The sequence below is a fragment of the Ambystoma mexicanum genome, chromosome 1q (genome assembly GCF_040938575.1).
Source record: "Ambystoma mexicanum isolate Mex_15411 chromosome 1q, UKY_AmexF1_1, whole genome shotgun sequence".
Classification (NCBI taxonomy): Eukaryota; Metazoa; Chordata; class Amphibia; order Caudata; family Ambystomatidae; genus Ambystoma; species Ambystoma mexicanum.
The window spans coordinates 1,539,322,988-1,539,340,431 of record NC_090922.1 but is presented as its reverse complement, the minus strand read 5'-3'; the positions used below and the strand labels follow the sequence as shown (position 1 = coordinate 1,539,340,431).

General features: G+C 47.2%; 1 protein-coding gene across 1 annotated transcript in view; it reads left to right on the top strand.

Moving 5' to 3' along the window:
- Window positions 1-17,444, top strand: part of LOC138563365 (zinc finger protein 850-like) — a 295,001-nt gene that overhangs the window by 106,437 nt on the left and 171,120 nt on the right. Inside the window, exon 5 of the mRNA XM_069642848.1 lies at window positions 14,864-15,000. Within this exon, the coding sequence (XP_069498949.1) occupies window positions 14,864-15,000 (137 nt within the window). The remainder of the gene's footprint in view (window positions 1-14,863; window positions 15,001-17,444) is intronic.

The following is a 17,444-nucleotide window of genomic DNA, read 5'->3' as shown; positions in this document are numbered from 1 at the left end:
CTGTGGTCCAGAGCCCCACAATCCCAACAAGTGTTAGGAGTGCGAGGTACGGTACTGGAACCACTGGGAGCCTGCTCTGCAGCAGGTGGACCACTACTCTTATTCCCACCCACAGATGACTTATCCCCACTAGGTTTTTGGGTCTTAGGAGAGGAAGGTTTTGGTTTACCCGACTGTGATTGCTTTTGGGACTCCTCAGCTTTCTGAGAGGTCCCCTTTTCTTTGTCCTTGTCCTTCCCACTGGAGTCCTTAGGGGACACCCGGTGGGAGACCCACTTGTCAGCCAACCTAGCCAGCTTAAAGGGGTCCAAAATGTTCTGGTCAGCAACATACTGACGCAGCTCTGGTGAACAGGCTTCAGAAAAATGCTCAAAAAACAACAGGTGGGATAATTCAGCAAAAGTTTTCACCTTGTACCCGTCAATCCACCCCATCATGTTCATGTGCGCAGCACTCACCCAGTCAACCCAAGACATATTCTCTCGTTTCTTAAAATCCCTGAACCTTTTAAGGTATTGGGTAGGTGTCTTGCCAAACTTGGCAATTAAAGCAGACTTCATACACTCATACTGACCCCTTTCTTCCACACTCAGCTTCAGAATACAGTCATATCCAGTTTGAGGCACTCTGCTTAACAAACACTTAGCCCAATCTCTTTTATCCACATCATGAATTGCACAAGCCATTTCAAACGCTTCAATCCATTGGAGGATATCTGAACCCTCCAAAAACACACCAACCAAATCTTTCATAAACTTGGTGGCTGGGGACCTGCCACTCTCAATTGGTTTAGCTGAAGTCTCCACTCGAGCTTTCTCTAACTGGATTCTCTGACATTCAGTGTCCTTTTCTTTGAGCGCAAGATCCCTATTCTTGAGTTCCACTTGCTGTGCCAGCTCCTCTTTCTTAAGCTCAGCTTCTATTTCCAACTTGCGATATTCAAAGGCCAATTTCATCCTTAATAACTCAAGTTCCATGGAATTGCTGGGGTTCGGAACAGAGGCAGCAGGAATGGCGGCATTCCCAGAAACAGATTCAGCGACAACCCCAGGGGCAGAGTCCTCACTGGTTGCATCCCCCCCTTCATCGAGAGTTTCACCATCAGTCTGGTAGTCCACCAGGGCAGCTATCAGCTCAGCCCTAGACTTATCCACAAAGTCTAACTCCCTGGCTTCACAAGCACTCTGGAGAGCCTCTAAGCTCATCCTAGTCAATTTACCATTCGCAATGGACTCCATTGCTTGTAATGCAGTTATTTGGAACACACCCAAACCTTAATCTAATAAAGTGCGGATATTTTGTAAGTGGCACGGTTATACACTGAGTCTTAAAACCATAAGCATCCCACCGCTGCCACCAGCTTGTAAAGACCGGTGGGGGGGGTCTGTACTTCCGCTCTCTATATGGTAGAGGAGAGGCACAGAGGACCCCCGCCAAGATTCTCTATTACGGTAGCTATGGATGAGCAATCAAGGCCTAGCTTCTCAGGAGGTGATGCAGGCTGGTTCTTAAGTACAGTGTATCCCCAAACCCCCACAAAGGAATGTCCACACACTGTATTACTGAAAACACAGTCTTTATATAATTAATGTTCAAGGGTTATGTACACTTATCACAACAACGCACTTTCTGCTCAGGAAAATCAATAATGGTAAATATCTACAATTCTAAAGTGGTACCACTAATATTAGACCTCATTAAAGTGCATTCACAATACTGTAAAAATGGCACGCAGATCAATAAGGAGGAAACCAGCAATAGAGAGAGGAGAGATAACAGATGGTTGAAACAATAGGCAGAAGACTGGCCCTTGCTACTGGACACAGTTCTGTGTGGAGATCCCCCCACCTGGGCAACCTGTAAAATAAAGAGATATAACACAAGCCCAGTCCATATATTGTTCAATAGTCTTATTCTCTCCTACAATGTTTTTACCCCCCCAATGTACCTGGTGGAGTCGAGTTCTTCGAGGAGGCGTCGACAGATCCTTCTTGAATGACCCCCTTTAAAGCAGGAGTCACGGATCGTCGAGAGGCGTCGAGAAGCGTCGAGGAACTCGGTGTTCGGTGTCGGGGAATCGACGGCCCTTCTTGAATGCCTTCCCTTTCAAGCGGGAGACACGGGGCGTCGAACGTCCGACAACAAACAGGGTAGAACGGCGTCGATGAGGCGGCAGGCTTCGATCCGAGCGGTGCTCGTCGGCGTCGAGACGTCGGCGTCCTGCGAGGAAGAGGCGTGCGGGGCACCTCGGCGACACTAGTTCTGGACCGCAAAGATTGTGAATGACGGCGGCCCAGCAAGGGCGTCGAGTCGCTCGAGTCTTTGGAGTCGTGAGGTGGCGGGAAACCCACCGGCGGATTCTCCTCGGCGCGTTGGTCGTCCTCGACTTTCCCCGGCAGGATAAAGCGGTCGACGGTGCGGACGAGGGAGTCCTTCGATTCAAATGTTCTTAGGCAAGGAGCAGACGGCTCCGGTCGTCGGCGGCACGGCGTCAAGTGGTTCCCACGGCTGGGCAACACAACTTCTACGGCCCTCCAGCGGTTACACAGACCTGCGAACCCTGGGCGACGACAATGGACTTCGACAGCGTCGATGTCCGGGTGCTTCACTTCGATCTACTCGGCGGTCCCGTCTCGGGTCGGCAGCCTTTCGAGGGTCTAACTTCCAGGGCGCTTCGGCGAAGATTCAGCGGTGCTCGATGGTCCCTCGGAGCACGGGAAGAGGGCGCCTAGCCAGGTCCTCTCTCGGGTCAGTCCTCGACGAACACGGCAGCCTTCGGATCGGTCGAAGCAAATGCAGCAGCAAGTCTTCTTCTTCCAGCTGGGCGTCGAGGGTCAGCAGTTCCAGTTACTCTTGAGTGTAGACTCAGCTTCTGAACGCTTCTGAACAATTTCCAGTGGTGAGAGGTCCCCAGATATACTATTCTGTCTCTCATCCACACTGCTGGCACACATACAGCAGCCAATCACACAGAAGGGCATTCATGCAGTCAGTCAGCCAATCAGGCACACAGTGCATTCAGGCCACACTCCTCCCTTTCAGACACTCACAACAAGGAATGTGGATTGGGACAAGTACCCAGCCATTCAACACTACACACTGCATTCAGGCCAGTTTCGGGCAGGGCTGTCTCAGTCTTTGTCTCACATGCTAGAAACCAGACAACCACAACAAGGAGTGTATATTGGTCACCTACTCCATTCACCCAGGTCCCACCCACAGGAGGCACCCACAACATACAGTCAATGGGAAGGCTCCAGTCAGTCTAGCTGGGCCTTCACAACAACACCATATATGGAACTTCCACCCAACAGCCAGTCAGGGGGAAGGGACAGAGTCAGGGCTTCCCAGGACTTTGGGAAAACAAGGTAAGAGGCAATAGAAAGCAAGAGGCCACGGGGGGCATCTTTTTTTCCATCAGGAATCAACTAATTCCAATGGCAGGGCCTGGGTATCCCCAAATGGAGGACACCCAGAGCACCTGTCAATTTCAGCATGGAGCTGCCACCAGCCCATACCCTGCTCTGTGGGCCACCCACAGGTGCCCAAAAACATACACTAGGGGCACAGGGTTGTACCCCTACCCATGGGTGCCATAAGGGTATCCCATGGGTCTGTTCACCAAACCAAAAGAGAGAGCTGCACTGCCAGGAGTCCCACATGGACTCCTGGGCAGAAAACACGACAGAACACACGATAAAAAGCAGTAAAGGACAAGGATTCAGAGGCCCTGTCCCTCTGATGCATTTCCAGCATCACAAAAGTATCTAATGATACTAAAACACTGGGCATCTATCTTGATTCTACACTATCACTCTCCAGACAAACTAATGCTGTAATCTCAGCATCTGCTTACACGTGCAAACTTATTACAGCCTCCCGCTCATTCCTCACTAAATGCATCACCCTTGCGAGAAACCTTATTATGTCGAAACCCGACTACTTTAATGCACTCTACCTAGGGACTAGCCAACGAAATCTTAGAAAGCTTCAGGTCACCCAAAACAACGCCATCAGGGCAGCACTGAATATTCCCAGATATCAGCACATATCTGACACTAGACGCAGCCTACATTAGCTCTCAGTAGCCAAAAGAGTCTCCATCAAATCTCTTGCTCTCACATATAACTCTCTTGCCAACCAGGCCCCTAACTGGTGCGACGGTTCACACCCCACACTTATTGCCGGCCTCAGAGAGCTGCCCAAGCTCATTGTCTATCCATACCTAAATTCAAGCTTCAAAAAGCTGGCAGGACCGATTTCCTGATCCTTGCCTCCAAACTATGGAATTCATTTTCCAACCTGCTCAGATCCACACCTTCAAAAGTAAAGCCAAATTGTGGCTTATTGATCAAGACATGCTAACCACATCTCTCATTGGGCTCAACTCCAACTCATAGTGACCTCCAATGTAGACTCCAGCCTTCTAAATGTAAATACTTAGTATATTCACTGCAATTTATCCTGTAAGTATTATGTATGTATGTATTTAGCTCTCTAGTCTTCTGTATGCATCTCCTGTGTCAATGCCTGACTGTTTTTTGATGTATACTATGTCACTGTAACATTTGTAACCTAAGACATGTGCCCAGATGTCTTTGGGCCAGGCGCTCTATACAAATAAACAAAATATGAAATACTACACACGTTGGTAGCATAACTGAGCAGCCAGGCTTATCTTAAGAGGGGTCAATGTGAGCTGTAAGTTTGTAACACAGAGTTTCACAGTGACAGTTGTTCAAATAAACACTTATACACAATGTTTTTTGATTAAACAATGATTACTATATCAGTCAGTTATGTAAGCCTTCCTCAGAAAGGAGCAACACTTGTAACACTTTAAAATATACTTCAAAACACACTTTTAGGGCCTCATTACACGGAAGGCGGTAATGGTTAACGTCCACCGTTAATGGTAACGGTGACCGTTAACCATTACCGCCTTACTACGAGGTCCCTTAGCGGGTTGGTGCTTTAACGCCTGCTTTTTGCAGGCGTTAAAAACCAACCCGCTAAGCCACCTCGGAGCTAATTACGGCACCGCAAAATTGTGGTGCCGTAATTAGCGCCTTCCCCATTCCCATAGAGCCCTATGGGGCAGAAATGGGAATGGGGAAGGGCAATGGCGGAAGGGGGATTTACCGTCCCACCAACCTTGGAATGGGGCGGTAAATCCCCTTTCCGCCAAGGCGGTGCCGGTATTTTACCAGCATGAGCCATGGCGTTAATAGCGCCATGGCTCACCGCCTTCCGTGTAATGAGGCCCTTAGTTTCTCTAAATCAGATGAAACTCATTGGGGATGGCCCACAGACACTTCCCACACCCTCAGGTGATTTAAATAGCTAGGACACTGTGGACATTGATTTATCACTGGTACATTTAGAGCAATAATGAGTTTGGTGTAAAAGATTAGATATGGGAATGAAACAACAGGTTAAAAGGAATTCATAAACGGGTAAGTACTTTTCGAACCCCCCAATGGAAAGTAAATTACCCCCTTCCTGGGGGAAAGGTAAAAGAACAAAGTCAGGGGTAAGAAGTGTCTCTCAGGGAGCCAGGGCAGCCAATGATAGTTGGACAAAGTCTAGGAGAGCTGAGGATCTTCTTGCAGAGGAGTAAAAGTCTAGCACAATGTTTTAGAAAGGTTTGTGGAGCTAAAAATCACAGAAGGGCCACAAGCTGTTCAGGCTTGTAAGGGGCAGAGCTGCAAGCAACTCGGCAAAAGGGCAACCAAAACACGTTTCAACTGAGAACTGGTAAGGTTGCACCACAAGAGTTAAGTCCCCTTTGGTTTTACAGTACCTTTTGGTTTGAAGGATCCAGCTGGCTTAAGTTCCTGTGTAGGTCTACAGGTCCTTTGTTCCTGGGCCTCAGTCGTGGAGACAAGAGGGAGGACATCTGTGTTAGGGAGAATTCTCATTCTATGGCTAATTTCCCTTACCTATAGAGTCCCCCAGCAGCTTTGCTGGATTTGACGGGTTTGTTTCTTTTTACCTGCAAAGAGTGAGATTCTTTTTCCCGCTCTTAGGCATTTTTGCTATGTGTGTTCTAGGCTATTTTTGTGTTTAATGTCTATGGGATTTTCTCAACCCCATATGAACCATCTTATCCACATGTGTTACACAGCACCCTCAATGCAGTGACACAGGGGTAGCGACCCCCAAACATAGACTCCATATCTTGGGACTGACTACTGTCTCCCAGGGCATGTAAAGTCCCCATTGATTTTACTAGTCCATTTTTATGAACTTAACCAGTACAACCCATCTTACTAGGGAGGTACTGAGAAGGGTTAGTTGTTCCCTTATGTTCATTTTCGAGAGGGTACTGTACAGTCCCTCTCTCAAAAGTTTCTGGCTGGTGGCAGTGGTTACTGCCATAAATATTCTACCGCGAATATTTCCCTATGGGATTTTTCCATTGTTCGAGGCTACCACTTTTTCTGACAGCCTCTAACATACCGCCGGTGTATTTTAATATTAACTTTACTCTGGTAGGTTTTATTTGCCAGAACTTTAATATAAATTCTTTCTCGTGTCTTTCTCTAAACTCCTAACCCAGCTCGGGGATCCTTTGTTCATTCTTTTGGCGGGCTTCTACCAAGAAGCCCTCCTTTCGGCGCCACTGAGTCTGGGGTGGGTCCATTGTGTGGGAGGGGGAGTAGGACCCCTGGACAGGGTTGCCTCCACAACCCATGTTGCACACTGTCCTGATAAGCTGGAGGGTCTCCCGCCAAGATGACTACTCCACTGTGTGAGTGACAGCTGGGCTGTATGAAGGGTTCTTTTTGCATAAAAGCAGGGTCCTGAGGACTAGAAGAGCAAGACGTCGCCACTGGAACTAAGAAGTTGAAGAGGAGAGAAACCAAAGACATCTGCAATGACTGAACCACCGGTGAACCCCTGCTGCAGAGTCTCACCACTTTTCTCCACACGATAAGAGGAGATCTTCATCTGCAAGAGCCTTCTTCCCTTGAGCTGGTGGGGCCAACCAGTTTTCCAATCGCCTTCTTGGACCTGCCTTGGTCGAACGCCAGTACCCAGTACTCGGAGGCTGGATAGCCAGGCACCAGTGCACCCGGACCGGGATTTAAAGGAGCGTACCTTTTATTCGTCGGACAGCACCGCAGCTGGTTTCTTCCCTGAGTAGTGCAGTCACTCGAACCTTCGAGCCTCTCTTCCTCTGCTGGATCACCCGAACTGCAGGAACTACCAGGAACAACCGCCACCGCAGGAGCCACTTCTTCATTTTTAAGGTACATTGTTCCGCCAGGCCGCCCTTTCTCCACAGTAGCACTAAAGGTGTTTTAAAGCCTTTACCTACCTGTTGGGTTGGCCACCCCTCTCTCTTTACATTGTCTTTCGCTTTCTGCATCCACCTTTTCAAAATCGTTAACCAAAGACTTGACTGCAGCTACAAGAACATTTTGCACCTGGGCCCTTGCCCTGTACCACTGACTCTGGCACAGGCCTACTGACTCTGGCTACATTTGTTAGATCTGCCTTCTCAAGATTGATTCTCATCTAGAACTGTGTTTGTGCGCCTATTTCTTACAACTGACCTTTCCTTCCCTTTTTAAACCTTGTGAAATGCCATTTTGCTCAGTTTTCATTTAAGTATTGTCTATACTGATGCACTGTCTTGCTTAAACTGGTTCACAAACTGATGGGAAGTATTACTAGGGTGTGTAAGAAGGTATTTCTGAATAACTTGTGTTTTCCCTCCCTTGTGAGAAATTGTTAGGGCCACCCTTGTGTGTAATTGTCACTGTGCAGTTTTTGCTCAGTTTTCACTCTGGTTCACTTGGTCTGCAATTTATATAAGGAGTGTGTATATTTTTCCTTGACGTAAATTTAACTTGCTTGACGACTGTGATAAATGTGTTTTATTAGAAGTGTATAAAATAAATATATATATATACTTTTTGATAAAAGGCTTTTGTCAGTGTTTCCTTGTTCCATAGTACTGTAGGCCTAATGTGTAAACCCTGAATACTGCTCATCTCCCTCTTGAGATAAGTCTGACTGCTCAGCCACAGCTACCAACTAAATCTTTGTGGTACAGACTGATACAAATGGGATTTATTGCTCTCGCCTGTAGTCCTAATCTTCTGTAGTGCTCCCTAAGGGAACTGCCAAGGATTCTGCCTAACAATCTGGGGTCTCCTGCACTACGAATGGAAAGTCAGCGGCAGCAATGGGCAAACTTCAGATCAGTGGCATTTCCTGGTTTCAGCTCCTCGCATTTCTCACAAATAGCACCACCGCAGTTCTCAGCTACCGTAATGGACTTTCCTCACATCTGATGTCCAGGACTCTTTTGAGGTGGCTCAGGCCTGGTCAGTACTGCTTCATGGGAGTCCGGAGGATCTTCCTGGAGCTCGGGTCCGACTTAAAAACGAGATAGTTGATTCTGGTGTTTCTCTCCCTAGCAATCGATTCCTGCAGCAGCAATGGAAGTACAGCCAGCTCTGAGAGGATGTCCAGATGAGTTCACTTTGGGGTTGATTGGTCCCACCAACACAAGGGGAGAAGTTGTCCTTGCAGGGTTTCTCTAGTTGAGATGAATTTGGAGCTTCAGCTCAGCAGCAGTGCTTCACTGGGCAAACCAACAGTCCAGGAGTTGCAGCAGGTGTCTCTTCCAAGTTCTTCGAATTCCTTTGTTCCAGTGGTCGACTCTGCCTTCCAAGCCAAAAGCCTCACCTTTTATACAGGCTTCTCCCATTCATTAACAGCATAGCTGTCAGTCACCCAGCAGGGTGGATGTCCTCCAAGGACAGCCAGCCAGCCAATCACCTAGGAGTGCATTCCTGACATCTAGGAGATTAAGCACTGGGAGTTTCAGGCACCTCCTTCACTTTCTGCCCCTGACAGACACACTGGAGCCAGAGACGGGCTTCAGCAGTGAACCCTGCAAAAGACAGAAGGAACAAAGAGACCAAACCTGGTTTGGCGCGCAGAACACATCTCAAGAAGGACTTTTCCAAAAAGAAATGGTGGAAAAATAAGACCAGGGCCAAAATGGGCCTCCATGGGTGCTTTAGTGGTGCTGCAATTGCAGCCCGCGGTAAAAACACATGTGGTAGTAAACCACTGCCACCAGCCATTAATTGTAAAAAACTAGACATACAGGATACCGTGGCCCTCATTACGATACAATATCGTAACGAGTCCGCCAATGGTCAATGTGGAATTACCACCCCATTCCAAGGTTGGCGGGGCGGTAATTCCCCAATGAACATTGGCCCATTCTCATTTTTGCCCCATAGGGCTCAATGGGTCTGGGGAAGGCGCTAAGTACGGTACCGCAAATTGTGGTACCGTACTTAGCACCAAGGTCCCTTTGCGGGTCCCTACTTTAACGGCTGGTCTAGACCAGCCATTCAGGTTGGGTCCCGCAAAGGTACCTAGTAGTAAGGCGCTAATGGGTTAACGGCACTATTGTAAGATAGTGTGTGCTGGGTCTAGAAAGTTACAATGTAAGTAAAGTCAATTTCACTTCACTACTCTTGGAAACAGTAGTGTAACCAAGAGAAGGTATTTAAACCTTTGGGAAATCTGAAAGACTTGCCTGTGCCACTCCACTGGAGGTGCTGTGTGACACAATGTAAAGATGATGCCTATGGAGTTTGTCAGACTTCAAAACCAAAAGAAACACAGAGATCAGATTAAATAAAAATACATGAGAGTGGGAAAAAGGTCTCACTCTCCAGGATACAAATTAAAAGTCCTAAAGTTCAGCAAAAGTGCTGGGGGTCTCTAAGGTAGAATGAAATTGGCACATTTCTGAGAATTCTCCCTAACACCTGCAATAAGAGAAGACATGCATCCGAGGGCCCATTTCAGGGTAGTGAATGTGGGGACTACTTATCTACGCAGGATGTCCTTATCTGCCATGAGAGAGGACATGCCTGCTAGGGTGCATTTCATGGTAGGGAATGTGGGAAATACTTGCTACGCAGGATGTTCTTATCTGCCATGAGAGAGGACATGCCTGCTAGGGTGCATTTCAGGGTAGTGAATGTGGGAAATACTACGCAGAATGTCCTTATCTTCCATGAGGGATGACATGCCTGTGAGGGTCCATTTCAGGGTAGGGAATGTGGGAAATACTTGCTACGCAGGATGTTCTTATCTGCCATGAGAGAGGACATGCCTGTGGAGACATCTCTTTTGCAATTGAAGCTTCAGAGTGGAGGGAACACTTCAATGATGCTGAGGTTAGCATGTCTGTTGATTAAAACTGTGGATATTTTGTCACCAAAGCTGTTCACAGTTTCCTTTGGCACACAAATAGAGGCTGATTATGATTGGTTGAATCATTTGTTTCAAATGCAGGTGAATATGATCTCACTGGCTAAAGCTCAACCCTGGCAACACTGGTATATTAGTTGTTTGGGTTGCACTTGGAATTCTTCCCTGAACTCCTTCTGTGTTAGGTGCTCTAGCCAGCTACCTGGGTGTCAGTATTGACTGCGAGCGATCACTTATCCTCAAACACAGTGAATGGCAGTATATTTTAAGTGTTTGCTGAATAGCCCAATTTTTCTTATCCTGCATACTCTGATATCATGTTTTCAAGAATTGAATATGGCTATGTGTTTTACTTGACTGTGGGTTTATATAAATACATTTCTGGTGGCACAGAAGGGGCCAGCCTGTCTTCGTTCTGGCATTTGAATATGACCATATCACTCTTTTTCATTACCATCTGCATTAGTTTACGGTGATCTCGCCGATTGGGGCTAACGTGCTTTGTCTAGCTCATTGTGCCTTTTATGGCACATCCCACCCTCCCGCCCCTTTCTACAGTCCATTCCTTCCACGGTTGTCCTCCCTTTATTTCTAGCCCTACAGATGAGAATCTCTTGTTTCAGAAGGTAGGCAGATGGAATAGTCTTTTTGATTTTCACTCCATATATCTGGAATGCCCTTGGTCTAAGATTGCACGCCGCCACAGATCATTTGATCCTTCAGATGCTTGCTGAAGGCCCCCCACCCATTTTTGATAAAAAGTTGCTTCATTTTTGCTCTATTCTCTTATGTGTTAATGGCCACTTGCTGTGTAAACCCATGAACCTCTGGGTGAACACGTGCAATAGGAAATTATTTATTTTTAATATTATAGACGGCAGCTGATAATACCTGCTTTCCACACAGGTGGTGACTGGCCACATTTATTCCCCAAGAATGTGCTAATACTCCCAACAAATAAGCAGCAATACTCCCAACTATAAACGTGGGAACAATGGACACACAGGTGCCAGCCGTCCTGCTTTCACCCACGCGACTCCATTGATATGTTTAGCCCAGTGATGCCAGCCATGCTGCAGTACCTCTGCAAGGTGTTATAAAGGTAGAACTGCCTGAACTGTAGAGAAACTGTAAAGTAAAAATGCATATTTAACTTTACACTAATTGCAGTGTGCAAAGAAGTGTGAATTACAAATAGAACTGGTTTAGTTGCAGTACTATTCTATTTAAGTATAAAATGGGAATTAATTCCATTTTAACATTCTCACAAAGTAGTTTTAATGTGAACTTCAAAACATGGAGTAGGAAACGTGGAAAGGCAATGCTCATCAAGGAGGAAAGCTGGAATCTCCAACATTACTCCGGAAGTCAGAATGTGCAAGACATGCATGCCCCACCTGAATGCCCTTCTAGCGGAACACTGCCTGGAATCTCCAACATTACCCCGGAAGTCAGAATGTGCAAGGCATGCATGCCCCACCTGGATGCCCTTCTAGCGGAACACTGCCTGGAATCTCCAACATTACTCCGGAAGTCACAATGTGCAAGACATGCATGCCCCACCTGGATGCCCTTCTAGCGGAGCATTGCCTGGAATCTCCAACATTACTCCAGAAGTCAGAATGTGCAAGACATGCATTCCCCGCCTGGAATGCCCTTCTAGGGGAACACTGCCTGGAATCTCCACCATTACTCCGGAAGTCAGAATGTGCAAGACATGCATGCCCCACCTGGAATGCCCTTCTAGCTGAACACTGCCTGGAGTCTGCAACATTACTCCAGAAGTCAGAATGTGCAGACATGCATGCCCCACCTGGATGCCCTTCTAGCAGAACACTGCCTGGAATCTACACCATTACTCCAGAAGTCAGAATGTGCAAGACATGCATGCCCCACCTAGAATGCCCTTCTAGCTGAACACTGCCTGGAGTCTGCAACATTATTCTGGAAGTCAGAATGTGCAAGGCATGCAAGCCCCACCTGGATGCCCGTCTAGCGGAACACTGCCTGGAATCTCCAACATTACTCCGGAAGTCAGAATGTGCAAGACATGCATACCCCACTGGATGCCCTTCTAGCAGAACACTGCCTGGAATCTCCAACATTACTCCGGAAGTCAGAATGTGCAAGGCATGCATGCCCCACCTGGATGCCCTTCTAGCGGAGCATTGCCTGGAATCTCCAACATTACTCCAGAAGTCAGAATGTGCAAGGCACGCATGCCCCACCTGGAATGCGCTTCTAGCGGAACACTGCCTGGACCTCCAGCATTACTCCAGAAGTCAGAATGTGCAAGGCATGCATGCCCCACCTGGATGCCCTTCTAGTGGAACACTGCCTGGACCTCCAGCATTACTCCAGAAGTCAGAATGTGCAAGACATGCATGCCCCACATGGATGCCCTTCTAGCTGAACACTGCAGTGTTTCTCCTTTTGCAGCAAATTGCAGGATCCACACTAGTGCCCAACACTATTGCCTGTCTTTTTTGCAGCGCTTATGATTAGAATATTGTAGCTCCATGTACTGACCCAAGGCCAGGGAACTATTTCATTTAAAGCACTACTTTATAGAGAATTGGCTTGGTGTGAAGGGCGAGTGGTGATGATGTGAAGTGTTGCATTTAATCATTAAATCTTTACTGAGCTGTGAGGCAATATAACGTGTACATTTTAAAATGAAATGGCTCAATTCTGCCTTAAATGAAAGGGATTTAGACATAAAGGCCTCATTACAAGTCTGGCAGTAACGCGCCGGTGCCGGTGCTACTGGCGGTTGCCGCTGGACTTTAACACTGGTTCCAGTGCCTGATATCCCAGTGCCACCGGGACATTGCAAGTCCTGGTGGGCCGGGGTCTCGGGTACCGGAAAATGTTAGTCCCCATTCTTGAATGGGGACTCGGAAGCACTAGCACTGTTAGTAACGGCGCCGCTGCTTTGTGACAACTGTGCCTACCGCGGCCGTTGTACCCGGCAGGTCAGACCTGCCGTACACAACGGCACTGGCAGGCACAGTTGTAGTCTGCGGGTCCGGAAACGATGCTGGTACGTTGCTACCAGTATCCTTCTTTCTGGACCGGCAGACATGTAATGAGGGCCAACCCATATCATAGCCGTTCTAGTGAACAAAAAGGTTAACCAAATGAAATTGATCCTGGATAAGCTGAAATGTTGAAATTAACCTCTAACGTCCTAAGTTCATAAACTGAATGAAAAGCTGATTATAAGAATGTTCAGCTGTAGCCAAATTGTCATTATATATAAAAATTAACAATAAATGTCTAACCTCTGTGTATGTATAATCGCTCTGATAAAAGCCCTGATTTTGGCGGACCCTTAAATCCAGTGGTAATAGCGCTACCGCCAGATTTAAGTGTTACCGCCAAACTCGTGATAAGGCCCATACTCTGTTATTACATGTTTTCAAGATGCCTTGGATATTACAGAAGCGACATCATTCTCTTAACAATCCTTTTCTCAGGCCCCAAAATTACATTGGGGGTCATTACAACTACGTTTACACCATGGTGGATGGCGGATTTACCGCCCCATTCCAAGGTGAGTGGGGCGGTAAATTCCCATTTCCCATTTTCCCTTCCCCATTCCCATTTTTGCCCGATAGGGCATAATGGGAGTGGGGAAGGCGCTAATTACGCCACCGTAAATTACGGTGGCCTAATTAGCATCATGGCAGGTTAGCGCCATGGATTTTAACGGCTGCTAAAAGCAGCCGTTAAAATCAGAATAGGCGTTAAGGGTTAACGACGGCGTTAACCCTTAACGCCTGGGTCGTAATGAGGCCCATTGTATGCAATTGATTGACTCTGAATCTCATAAATACAAACAGATAATTGTGATTCGGGAAACGTTTTAAATATTCCAGTAAAGTAACATATTTCCTTACTGTACCTACGTATTCAAGGAATATATGTTTAATTTTCTTGCACTGTTTAACCAAGTCAGACTAATGTACATTTTGCTTATCTCTGGGATTTTCATTCAGTTCTAAAACTGTTTAGTACCCCAGAGGCTTCTCTTTGGAGAATATCTTTCAGGGATACATAAAGGGAACCCTTTGGTGGGTCTAGTATTTTATTCTGCAGCGTCACTTTCCTAGTACATATGAGTGATAATGACTGTAGCCCCAATTCCAAAAGAATGGGCCTCATTATGACTGTGGCGGTTGCCGTGCCGGTAAAAATGGCATGTCTACCGCCGGAGTAATTCTTTTTTCTAGGACCCGGGAATGGGCAATTACCAGGGCATTACAGCCCCTCAGCGGACCTGGTAATTGCCCATTCCGGGCGCCAGAGGAAAATTACTCCCCATTCCCATTTAAGTCCCTTTGGACTCCATGGGAATGGGGAGGACGGATGCAGTTGTGCGATCGGGTGCCGTTCCGCCCGCCATGTCAGACTTGGAGGGCTGAAAGGCACCTGCTCACAGAACTCGTAGTTTGCCGTTATGGAAACAACGGTACTGGCAAGCTTACCAGTACCGTTGTTTCCAGACCGGCAAACTTGTAATGAGGCCCAATGACCCTTCCAAAAGAGACCTTCCAAAATATTGAGATCCTTATCATTTGATGTATCTACTCTCTCTATCCCATAGAGTAAGTGTAAAGCCTGCAGAGCGGTTATCTGTACTCCTGCCCACTATGTGGCAGAGTAGAAGCACAGAGCACCCCAGCCAAGATTCTCTATTGTTGGTAGCAATGGACGAGCAATCAAGGATTAAGGTCTCAGGAGGTGAGGCACGCTGGTTCTTAAGTACAGTGTTGTCCCCAAGATGCTAAAGGTCCCACAGCTTTTCTCCTTTTAATGGGATTTTAGTGGGATTTTCTGAATCTAGGCCTCACTGAGATTCGGTCAGCTATGCTTTGGCCTGGTAGTAGAATCTGGAATCTATGCTTTGGCCGTGTAGTGGAATCTGATAGTTACCGCCTTCCTATCAGCTGGTTGGGTTTCAAGGACATGATGTCAGATTTATGATGTGAGTTTTACAATGTCCAGAACCTCCCACAGTTACTTTAGCTAAAATCCAGTTTTGCCATAAATGGCACATTTATACAGTAGAAGCTTCTTAACAAATTACATAAGCAGGTTACATATTTTATGCAGAACATCCCAGTCCAACTCTACAGTTGGTGAGACAGTGGGCCTCATTCCGAGTATGGTGGTAGTCATGGCGCTATTTGCACCATGACTGCCTCCCATACTAGTACTACCTCCGGCTTGGCTCAATGGGGACTTACCAGTGCAGTCCGACCTTTGCGGGACCGGTAAGTCCCCATTGAAAATGCCATTCCCCATTCCCATTTGAGCCCCCATAGGGCTCAATGGGAATGGGGAAGGCGCTAATAACGGTACCGCAAATTGTGGTACCGTTATTAGCTTCAAGGTCCCTTAACAGGTCCCATCCATAACTCCTGGTCAGACCAGGCGTTACTGGAGGGACCTGCTAAGGGACCTCGTAGTTGGGCGGTAAGAGATTACCGGCACCAGTCTCCTTACCGGTGCCGGTAATCCCTTACCGGCCACCTCGTAATGAGGCCCATTGTTTCGCCCTTTTAATACTTTTTAGTCATTTCGAGTATGAAATATTTGGCCTAAAATGCTATAACTTTGCACGTGTGTATGGATTATCATCAGGCATGTCAGTATCAAATTTTACATTGGCATCATGTACACTTTCGTCTGAATATCCACTTCTTTGCCATTTCTGTTCTCAACATGGCAGTGAAGTCTACGACGTCTTAAATGAAAGCCCATAAAATAACATTTAAACTGTTCACTTTTTACATTTGCAAAGATAAGGTTGGGCGGGACATCCTGTGGTGCAATACAAGGCCGCAATTATGCATGACACCGTTGGTATCAGGGAGATGCATCGCAGAGCGGTATGACATCATGTGGGGCATAAGGATTGGCAGGGATGGGTCCGGAGGTAGTGCAGCACATGCGTGTCTATATGGGGGAATGATGTGCCAAAGGTGACGTATATTGATGACAAAAAACAATCAGTTAAAATACAAAACCTCACACAACCTTCTTTATGTCTCAGATCACACCGCAGCTTTAATGTGGGAGAGACAAAGAATTTCCAGCACACACTAACACTGACGGGTATGAGAGGAGGGACGACCACATTCACAGACCTGTACTGGGCCTATGGTGCTCTTGCTTACATGCAGCTCCCTCCGGAAACGTCAGGGGTATGTGCTCTGGTGTCCTTGTACTCCCCTGCACATACCACAACGTCAAATCGTTCCTTTTGGTGATGTTCATTTTCTCTGTGAAAAATTCACTAAACCTGTGTAACAAGGCCTGCTTACAGGCCGTGTCATGGAAGGGAGGGAGTCCACACCAAACATTCCCTGGTGCTTACGCGACTGTGTACAGATCCCCTCGCATCCCAACCTTCACTAAGCTGATGATGCCACACACTGACCGGGGAAAACTGCTGTGGCAGGTGTTAGGGGGAATTCTCTGTTAAGGCTAATTTCCCAAACCTAGTGAGCCCCCCCAACAGCTTTGCTGGATTTTTTGGGGTTTATTTTTTTCTCTTGCTAAGAGTGAGACTCTTTTTCTCCCACTCTTAGGGCCTCATTACACGGTAGGCGGAGGACCAAGGTGCTATTAGCCAGTAAAATACCATGCCAGTAAAATACCGGCACCGCCTTGGTGGAAAGGGGAATTACTGCCCTATTCCAAGGTTGGCGGGGCGGTAATTCCCCCTTCCCCCATTGCCCTTCCCCATTCCCATTTGTGCCCCATAGGGCTCTACGGGAATGGGGAAGGCGCTAATTACGGTGCGGCAAATTGCTGTACCGTAATTAGCACCCTGGTCCCTTTGCGGGTTAGTTTTTAACGCTTGCTAAACAGCAGGCGTTAAAGTACCTACCCGCAAAGGGACCTCGTAGTAAGGCGGTAAGGGTTAATGGTCACCAGTACCATTACTGGTGACCGTTAATCCTTACCGCCTTCCGTGTAATGAGGCCCTTAGACATGATTTGAGATATCCTTTGACTTTGGAATGTGTTTTATGTGCTATGGGGTCTTTTACTCCATAGGGCTTCATGTGTTTTTGATATGTGTGTTACACAGCACCCTCCGTGCCATAACACCGGGGTGTCATAGTGACCTCCAAACATAGACTCCGTACCCTGGGACTGACTACTGTCTCCCAGGGC